Here is a 9,883-nt window from a genome sequence, read left to right on the forward strand (position 1 = left end):
TTGTAGGGGCTCCTGGGTGGCTCAGTCGGTTAAGCGTCTGACTTCGGCTCAGCTCATGATCTCTCAGTTCGTGGGTTAGAGCCCCGCATCGGGCTCTGTGCTGACAGCTCAGAGCCTGGAGCCTGCTTCGGATTCTGTGTCTCCCTCTCTCTCTGCCCCTCCCTTGCTCATGCTCTGTCTCTCTCTCTGTCTCAAAAATAACTAAAAACATTAAAAAAATTTTTTATAAAAAAAAGAAAACATACATTGTAGCCCTAGGACCCATTCTTAACCACCACGCTGCTTCCCCAACCTGGCTGATTTCAGAGACCATTTCCCCCTCCGCCATGATGCTACATAGCTGGCCAAGACATGAGCATCCTGGATCTTCTTCTTGCCATCCTCTGACCCACTGTGTCTCCCCAGAACTCCCCTGCCCTCTCTGGGCAAGGGCCTCAGTTTCCCCTTCTGTTCAGGGAGGACCCAGGTTTCCCCACTGACACAGAACAGGCAGAGTCGGGGGGGGGTACCTCAGCACCAGTCCATCACCTGCAGCGAAAGCAGGGGGGAAGGAGATGGAGAGTAGGAGAAAGCTCCTGGAGAAGCACCCAGACCTTCCACGGGAGCCTGCTTCACAGACAAGTGTCAGGATTTCTTTCCCACAATCGGGGGTGCCAGCTGCCCCCTGACTCTGTTTGCACACAAGTCAACCGTGGGAAGCCCTTCTTGCCCCCTGACCAGCCCTGCCCCCCACCTCTCACCCATCAAATGCTCAGACCTGCAAAGCCCATTGCCCGGTGAACGTGGGTACCTGTATCTCCACGTGTCGGAAATTAAAATCACTGTGGCCCTCCCTCCCACCTCAGCCTGCTCCTCCCCCGGGTGTTGCCTGTCTTGGTAAGTGATACCGCCATCTGCTCTGGCACCCACTCTGAAACCCAAGTGTCATCCTTGTCTTCTTCCCCTCCCCCATGCATCCGTCCCTACATCCAGCAGTCACCAGGTCCCACTGAGCCGTCTCCTGTCTCTCAACGTCACCCTCTTATGCATCATGCCTCAATTCTAGTCTCCCCTGTTTCCTGCCTGGACAACTTCATGACCTCTTCCTCCCTCTCCCTGCTTCCCGCATCGCACCGCGCTCCAGTCTACCCTCTACACGGTAGCTTGAGAGATTCTTCTAAGTCCCAAACTCCTCTCTCAATCTCTTGCCTCCAGCCCTTTGCTCATGGGGCTTCCCTGCTGAGGCTTCTATAACCTCTCCCTGCTGCCCCGACCTCTCCTCCAGGACCAGCTACATGATCGACAGGCCCAGTACGAAATGAAAAACTGTAGGGCCCTTTGTCCAAAAAGTCGGAAATAAATGCCATTGAAGGTATCAAAATGCAAAGCTTTTTCCTTCCGTCCATGGTTTCTTTTTCAATCTGTCATGGTGGTTTTTGGTTTTTGGTTTTTTATTGCCTATTTAATGTTGTAAGGCTCAAGGGCAGACCCTCACAGGCACTCCCGTCCTCCTCCATGACCTCCTCCAGGCTCCTCCCACCAGCTGCCAGGTTCCCCCCCCACACACACCATCCAGCAGCCAGACATCCCGTGTCTCGGCCAGAGGTGGGGAAGTGGAGACAGGCATCTCCCTTCCCACGGGCTTGCTGCCTCCACCCAAGGTGGACGGGAAGGAAGCACACAAGGGTGGATGTGGCCACCTCTGCTCCAAGAGACACAGGGGATGTCTGTGTGGTTGATGTGGTTGAGGGATCAGCCACAGGCTCCACCCGGCGATCATCCACTGAATGGGCCGTGGAACCGTCAGCCCAGGGTGGGGACAGCCATTGCCATGCCCTGTCTTGAGACACCAAAGACAGACCGCATGTATCCAACCCTGACCCTGGCCCAGGGCACCAGCAGGGAGAGAATGAGCGGTGTCTGTCTTTTGAGGTGGGAAGGTGATAGGAGGTGGCAGAGGGCGAAATGTGAGTGAGCCGTGGCTCCAAGCTACTCGTGCACATACCATGATCTCACTGGTCTTCGCTCACAAAATATGGATTTAGAGATGAAATTATTTAAATTTTCAGTGCTATACCCACGGATCATTAAACCCCAACCATGGGGCCCTTCTGAATGCAGGCCCCGGAGGGACTGCACAGGTCACATGCACATGAAAGTTGGCCCTGTCCTCGTCCTTCACATCTCAGGGAAAACATCCCATCCTCTGGGAGGGAATAGGTTTTCCTCCAGTGCAATATCATAGTGTCCCAAACCTTATAGATTTCCCTTTTCAATTCAGATACTTGTGTAACTGGTTTAATTATCATCATTTTAATTGGTTGAATTAATTAAGGCCTGTGAAGACAGAAACTAGGTCTACTTGGTTCCCAATCTTATCCCCAGTATGTACCAGGGATATAATGGGCACAAAATGAATATTTGTAAAATGAGTGAGAATGCTAATGAAGAATTGGTCCTTGGGACTCCCTTCTTAAAAAATATGGGTTATTTTGGATGACTGGGAAGTCCCTAACCTTCCTCAGACACCTACAAAAGCAGCCAATAGGGTAAGAGAGAGATAAATGTCTGATTTCCCTTCCTTCTGGTCTAAGTCCTCTCATTTCCCTCCTGCTGGATTGTGTGGAGATGAACATATAATTGACAAGTAGGAGTGAGGAATCCACCGCTAGAAGCTGGCTGTGTGACTTTGAGTATCACCTACCCTCTCTGGGCTTTACCCCAAAGGGATCAGATCAGGATCCCTCACTGACTATTAATAGCCTGTCCAACTTTGACAGTTGAGGGGTATTCACTGCTTTGGAAAGGTTTCTGGTTAGTTCTTCCTCCTCCAGGTAATTTATCATCCTGTGTTTATGCACTCTAGACCTTACCCGAAGGCGTTGTAACTCCAGCCCACAAGCTAAAGGGAAAGCACACAGGACTGCGTGAAATTTTTAGGACAGCCATTTTGTTTCAAGATGGAAGAGGACAGACCCAGTGAGGCGTAATTTAATAACCTCCAGAGGGCAATTTCTTTTGAAAGTAACCAACTTCTTAAGGAGTTGAAATAAAAGTAAAGCCCCCAGATATGAAGTCCTGAAGATTGGGGTGGACCCAGAGCCCTCCTAGATTCAGGAACACTGAATACTGGGCCTGCCTTGTGGAAGGCCCCTCCCAGCCTCAGTTGCAGTCCTGCCCACATTTTGTCTCACTTTCCTTCCACACGCAGGAGCTCAGAGTTTTTTCTGTTTATAGCCAAGCACACACTTAAAATCCCAGCTTCTCGCCAGCTCAAGATAGATTCCCATGGAAACCGGCATAAAGGAGAGGCAAAGAGAAATACCTTTGTTTCAGGCCCTGGATGCATGTTAATTGCCCTCCCCCCCTGTGGTATAAATGCAGGAAAAAAAACCTGTTGAAATGGCGGGTCCATTGTCCTGTCCCCTCGTGGGGCTGAGAGCACTGTTTCTGTGAGGGATTCCCCTAGAAGTCTTCATGCTGTTACCACATTAGCAACACAGCTGCCACAAAGCCAGGCCCTCAAGTCAGAGAGGCCTGAGTTTGAGACCCTATGGGCAGGACCTGCATGTGGGGTGGTCCCGAGCAAGGTACCCAAACTCTCTGCCTCAGTTGCCTTGTCTTTTACATGGCTTTAATGCTGTTACCTCACAGGGATACTTCTGCGGATTAGTAAGACAATAATGTAAAATATTTAGCATAGAACCTGGCATCTAGTAAGCACACGACAAATGGTAACCATGCTTACTATTATCTAGCTGTTGAGTAAAATCAGCCCTTTAACTCCCGAGGGCTCCATTTTCTCATCCATAAACCAGTGAGGCAGGGAGAAGATAGGACAAATCCCTCCTAGATCTGGCATTTTATGGTTCTGTGTCCGTGTTACTGGTGAAGGGGTGAGGAGAAAAGTGGTATAGAGGTCTAAAACGTGGTCTCTTGGGATTCCTAGACCCCACTCTCCCAGGAAGCAAGTTTCTTCTGGCTTATATCCAGGAAAGGGAAACTAGCCTTCTGCCTCCATTGCTCAGGAGCTGACCTTACTAAGCCTCAGTTTCCACATCTGTCAAATGGGACTACTTTATGGGGTTGCCGGGAGGATTTTAGAAGCTTACTGTCATCAGATGCCCAGCACAGTGCCTGGGCCCTTGCTCAGGGCTGGATGGTAATATTACAGAATCCAGAATTAGCAGATGCACCCTGCAAAGCTCTTGAGCCACTCAGCCAGCCCTGCAGGTGGCTGGGAGCTAGACTGAGGCTCTGGCATCATCCACCAGCACGCCGTCCACCAGGGGGGGCCTCCCTGAGCCTGGGGCTGCAGGCCCACAGGAGGGGGGTGGGAAGACCTGTCTTACCAGACCAAGGTTGAGAGTGTTGTTGTCATCTTCTGGCATGGGCAGGTACACAGCCAGGGCCACACAGTTGGCAAAGATGGTGAGCAAGATGATTGTCTCGAACGGTCTGGTGCCAGGGTTAAGGAGAGCCCTCGAGTGAGGCGTGGGATTGGTGCAGTCAAGGGGACGAGAGCTCTGAAGGTCCGTCTGGACTAGGAATGTAAAGCCAGGCTGATGGGCCCATGTTGCTCCTTCCCTGCTCTCCTGTGGGTTGTACGTTCTCCTCCGGAACAGGTGACTTCCATTTAGACCTGTTGGGACCTCGAAGCTCTGGTTCCTGGCTGGGGTCTTAATGCTCCGCTGTAAGCGCCTGCCCATCCCCCAACCCTACCTGCCCTGCTCCTGAGGAGCCATGACCTTCTGAGATTCTGGCCAGACAACCCGGGGGGCCCACTCGGAGAACTGGCAAGGGAGGCTGGGGGCTGAGTATCCACAGGGCAGGACAGGGAAAGGGGAGGCTGCCGAGATAGCACCTGAGCCTTGCAGCCAGAGGAAGGACTAGATAACTCAACTGAGCAGCCCACCCCTGGGCAGCCGTGCTCACACTCGCACTCACTCACCCCTCCCTTCCAGGCTCACCCACCGCTTCACGGGGCCGTTTTCCAGGGGGCACCCCACGCCCATTCCTTGTGGGTGAGCCGTACAGCCAACCGGATGGGCTGAGCCGTTGGAAAGCGGGTGTGGAAGGCGAGGAGGGAAAGGGAAGGAGGGGCGTGGTCAGTGGTGGAGGTGGGGACAGGTTGTGGGGTGGGAGGCACGCTTGTGGAGAAGGTCTGGACTGACAACCCCACTCTCTTCCCTCCAGTGTTTGAGAAGAGGCTGGCCACAGGGGCAGAGGCCAGCAGAGGAGGAGGCGTGGAGGAGCGGAGGTTGGAGGAGAGAGAACCCACCCGGGGAAACCCGATCTCACGGGAGACGGGCCACAGGGAGAGGCAGCGAGAGGTTCCATGTCACCAGGTGCAGCTGTGGGGAGCAGAGCCGACGCCGACCCCAACTATTCCAACCGGCCCCATGTTTTTCTTATCTTTCCAATTAACCCTTATTCTCCTTTCTTCTAGGGAACAGCTGGTGGGAGCCTAGTCTTCCAGAACCCTACAGAAATATTTCAAATATTCCTGACCTCTCTCTGAGAAGGCACTTGACATAGCCCCTCCCCCCAACCTCCTTCCTCCCTTCCCCAAATAACCCAGATATTTTCACCGGTCTTCCCCTCAGAGCTACTGCAAACATAGAAAGGGATCGCAAGTCCCTGGCCCCAGGCTGGTATGTCTGAGCTAAAACTGCCAGGCCTCTTAGCCACTGCCCAGAGCCCCTCACAGCAGCCCTTTGTTCAAGGCCATTTCTCCCCCAACTCCAGCCCCAGCCAGCTTCCCCTCACCCAGCAATCTCTTTGCTTTCACACTCTCCCACCAAGGGGGAGAATTTTCTTACAGAGGCCGCCACTTTTTTCTCTCCTAGCCTGTATCAAAATGAGACTGTTGCTTCAAACCCCGCAGGGGAGCCCCATGACGATGTGGCTTGGGCACACCTGTGAACCGCCCCTCCCCCAACCCTGGCTCCTGTTGTAGATGGTCCTAGGGCTGTCACTGGGCCTTGGGCAGTGCACTCAGGCCTCAGGAGCCTCGAGAGTTCTGCCGCTCCCTTCCCCCTCAACTGAAGGCTTCCTTCCCAAAGGCTCCTTATGTCATTCTGTGGAGTTCGCCCCATCTCCAAGCCCCCAGTCTCCCCGGCCCCCAATCTCATGATCTGTGCCCATACCCGGTCTCCCTCTCCCACATTACACGCGCTCTCCCTGATACCCTGGGGACCCTAAAGGATACTTCCATTCCACGATGTTGATGCAGGCCTTCCTCAGGGGGTTCTGGAGGGTCAAGCAGAACAAGGCCCGGGGTGGCCTTGGCAGAATCTCAGGAACGGGCTTCTTGGGCTGTTTCTTCCTCAGGCCCTCATCCTGGGGTGAGGATGGCTCCATGGCTCCCCTGGCAGTCTCGCCGTCTCCAGTTCCCCCACCCCGCTGCCCGCTCCTCCCTATGTCCCCAGCGCCCCAGCCTTGGGGACTGGACCGGCTGAGCCTGCTGGGCCAAGCGTGCCCTGCTGAGCCAGCCGTGGGCGTGGGCAGGAGGATTACTCCCCCTGCTCCCAGCAAGTAAAATTAGCCTCCGCTCGGCTCCCCGCTGCCTGGCCTGAGCTCCTGAGGCCAGGCAGCTGTCATTCCTTCCCAGCCCAGCCAGTGACATCCTAATACGTCCCTGAGGAGGTTGGTAGGGGGGTGGCGGAAGGAACTTTCACACGGGCCTGGGATGGGGGCGGCGGGCGACAGGATGGAGGGCTTCGAGGCTGGGGCAATCGAGGGTTCAAGAAGGGGATGGCCTATGATGGGGAGCCCCGAACTTCAGACTGGCTCCCTGCTGCCAAGATTAGTACCCCACCCCCCACCTCGTTCCCTAGCCCCTTGACACCGTCCAGAAAAGGTGCTGGGTGGCCTAGTTCGGCACGACTACACCGCACCCCCTCCCATCTCAGTCCCTGCAGCTAGAGGTCAGTCCCCCCCACCCCATGCACACCCCATGTCAGGGAAAGCTAACGCCTCCACACTGGCGTGGAAGGCTCCCCGGAAGAACCTTGAACATGAACGCTTCAGGCACAGCCCCTGCGGCACTGTGCAGAGACTGTGCACCTCCTCCGCTTCTCCCCCAAGCCCTCAGGGCCTAACTGCACAAGGGTTGTGTCTCATGCCTGGGACTCTGGCCCCGCCCAGATACCGTCCCTGGTATACACAAAGCTCTGTCAATGTTAGTTGAATGCAGGAGCGAACAGAACACCCCACACCGCCCACAGGAAGTGCTCTGAGCTGCCAATGGGAATGCGAGAGGGGCACCAAAGCACGTGGGGGTAGACAATGAGCTGGAATCACAAAACCCAACAAATCTTTTATTTAGCCTCTTGGTACAAACACTGTGCCATATGGTCCCCCTGCCCACAGAGGGATACAGGCTGAAGGGAAAAAACACAGTCCTCACACAACCTGGGGGGTGGGGGGGGGGTGGGAAGTATGAAAAGGCTACACCAGGAGGTTAGGGCTGGGGGTGGATCCTAGCCCTCCATCAGGGAAGCCAGAGGGCGCCACCAAGGCCCCCTCTGGGCTTCTTCCCAAGTCTGATCTCGATCTCTGCCGAGGGCAAGCAGTAGTCTGGCCTCCGCCGCGGCCTCTGGGTTCCTCTCGGGGTGGGGTGGGAGGCGGGGGTGGCAAGCCAGCTCCCAAAGTGGACGCTAGTGTTTGAGGCCATCTCGTGGACGGCAAGGGCACGGCTCATCCAAACCAAAGACGGGCTGGCCTCCTAGGGAGTCGTAGACACAGGGTTGCGCCTGTGGCGACAGAGGACGGGGCAGGGCCACCACGGCGGGTTGTGCACCACCCCGCCGCGGGCTGAAGCAGAGACGGAGACCCACCCGGGGACGGCCGTCCCGGGCTGCCCTCCTGAGGCCTGGAGCGGGCGCGGCGCGCACCCGCAACTTCCCTGGGCCCGGCGCCCTCCCTGCTCCGACGGGGCTCCTCCGGTCTCTGTGGTGCCCCCTCTATCCCGGATCAGTGGCTGGATTCCTCCGACTCAAAGAAAGGCGAGGAGGAGAAGCAGGAAGACTCGGACGACTCGGGCAGCAGGGAGGCGGGCCCCCGGGCCTCGCCGTCGCCCGGGCAGTCGGGCGGGGAGCCCGCGGGCTGCGCGCCGTCGGGGGCCGCGCTCAGCAGCTCCTGCAGGTACTTGATGTAGCGGATGGCGGCGCGCAGGGTCTCCACCTTGCTGAGCCGCTTCTCCGCCAGGGCGCCCGGGAGGTGGCCGCGGAGGCGCGCGTAGCCCTCGTTGACGCACTTGACCCGCTGCCGCTCGCGCTCGTTGCGCTTCTGGATGAAGGCGGGCTCGAAGGGGTAATCGTACACCCCGAAAGCACCGGGGAAGGGCACGTAGGGGAACACGCCCGCGTAGGCGTCGTAGTACTGCGGCTCGGCCGGGCCTGGGTACAGCAGCAAGGGCACGTTGCCCAGGGGCTCGCCGGGGGGCAGGGGCGCCCGGCGCGGAGGGGGCACGACGCCCAACTGCATGCAGCTGGGGGGCGCCAGGGACCGCCGGTCCACCAGGGTCCGGCAGAAGTTATTGTTCATGGTGCCGCGTGGAGCTGGACCCAGAGTGAGACCCTCCCCGGGAATCGCCCCCGCCTGGGGTCTGCACCGTCCTGACCACGGGGACGAGTCACATCGCCAGCCACGGCCCTGGGGTACGAGGATTGGTTAGGGCTTCTCTTTGCCCTGTGGGATGGCCTCCGAGGTGTCCCAAACACCAGTCATCGTTGCGGCCTAGCGGGGCTCCTCGCAGGGACTCAGCAGGCACCCTCTCCAGTCCAGTAGTGGCGCTGCACAACTCTGGGGACCCCTGCCCTCTTCCGGGGCGCCCATGTGGGCAGGACGGCAGGCCTCTGCACCCCGCCCCCTCCTGAGCGCAGCATGCGCACCTCCCGCGGGCACTAACCCTGGGGCTCCATTCTGGTTCTTGTTCCTCACGGCCTTGGGGATCCCCCGGCTGCCTGGGCTGCAAACCGCCGGCTGCTGTTAGGAGTGTGCCCGCTCAGCTCAGGGACATGTTTCTAAAGAAGAGGAGAGTGAACACATCAGTTAGGAAAAGCTTTCTATGATGGGCTTCTTTGTGTTACCCCCATCCTCAAAGGGAATGTAAGCACTATGAGGGGAGGCAGTGTGGCTGCTGAAGACGATATACCGAGAGCAGGGTTCAGCCCTGCGTTCATCCCTTCATGGTTGGGGGTCTCTCTGGGTCATGGTTTCCACATGTGGAAATTTAAATATCCCTCACTGGAGGTTAATAATATGGGGGAATCAAATGAGAAAAAAATATACCAAAAAACCCCACAAAACAAACAACCCTGGGCCTGGCTTATAAAAAGTGCCCAATGGCCCTACAATCCAGCAATCACACTAGTAGATATTTACCTAAAGAACACAAAAAATACAATTCAGAGGGATAGGTGCACCAGATATATATATCAGTATTATATACAATAGTCAAATTATGGGGAAAGCCCAAGTGTCCATTGATAGATGCATGGATAAAGAAGATACACACACACACACACACACACACACACACACACACATACACACACAGAGGAATATTACTTGGGCACAAAAAAGAACGACATCTTGCCATTTGCAACAACATGGATGGATCTAGGGAGTATAATGCTAAATGAAATCAGTCAGAGAAAGACAGATGCCATATGGTTTCACTCATGTATGGAATTTAAGAAACAAAACAAACAAAGGGAAAGAGAGAGAGAGGAGCAAAGTAAGAAAGAGACTCTTAGCTATAGAGACAACACTGACAGTTACCACAGGGGGGTGGTTGGGGGATGGGTGAAATAGGTGATGGGGATTAAGGAGGGCACTTGCGATGAGCACCGGGTGTAGTATGTTAACTCACTGGAATTTAAATAGAAACTTTTTT

The 9,883-nt window shown here is 55.8% G+C and overlaps 2 protein-coding genes across 4 annotated transcripts in view; both read right to left on the reverse strand.

Moving 5' to 3' along the window:
• Positions 1-6,458, reverse strand: part of CACNA1S (calcium voltage-gated channel subunit alpha1 S) — a 65,588-nt gene extending 59,130 nt beyond the window's left edge. Inside the window, exons 1-2 of one of the 3 annotated variants that reach the window (XM_040462345.1) lie at positions 6,191-6,458; positions 4,332-4,437 (exon numbers count right to left, since the gene is read on the reverse strand). In XM_040462345.1, the coding sequence (XP_040318279.1) occupies positions 4,332-4,437; positions 6,191-6,342 (258 nt within the window). In that variant the 5' untranslated portion in view covers positions 6,343-6,458. The remainder of the gene's footprint in view (positions 1-4,331; positions 4,438-6,190) is intronic. The other 2 variants (XM_040462346.1, XM_040462347.1) reach the window with 2 other exon arrangements.
• Positions 6,459-7,287: 829 nt separating this feature from the next.
• Positions 7,288-9,424, reverse strand: ASCL5 (achaete-scute family bHLH transcription factor 5). The gene has a single exon (XM_040462348.1). The coding sequence runs from the start codon at positions 8,527-8,529 to the stop codon at positions 7,957-7,959; it is 573 nt and encodes a 190-aa protein (XP_040318282.1). The 5' UTR covers positions 8,530-9,424; the 3' UTR covers positions 7,288-7,956.
• Between the last annotated feature and the right edge of the window lie 459 nt (positions 9,425-9,883).

The sequence above is a fragment of the Herpailurus yagouaroundi genome, unplaced genomic scaffold (genome assembly GCF_014898765.1).
Source record: "Herpailurus yagouaroundi ecotype Mexico unplaced genomic scaffold, PumYag 308, whole genome shotgun sequence".
In the NCBI taxonomy this organism is placed as follows: domain Eukaryota; kingdom Metazoa; phylum Chordata; class Mammalia; order Carnivora; family Felidae; genus Herpailurus; species Herpailurus yagouaroundi.

What these genes read in the sequence shown, in the direction of transcription:
- ASCL5 (XM_040462348.1), bottom strand. Translation starts at nt 8,529, where the DNA reads ATGAACAATAACTTCTGCCGGACCCTGGTGGACCGGCGGTCCCTGGCG.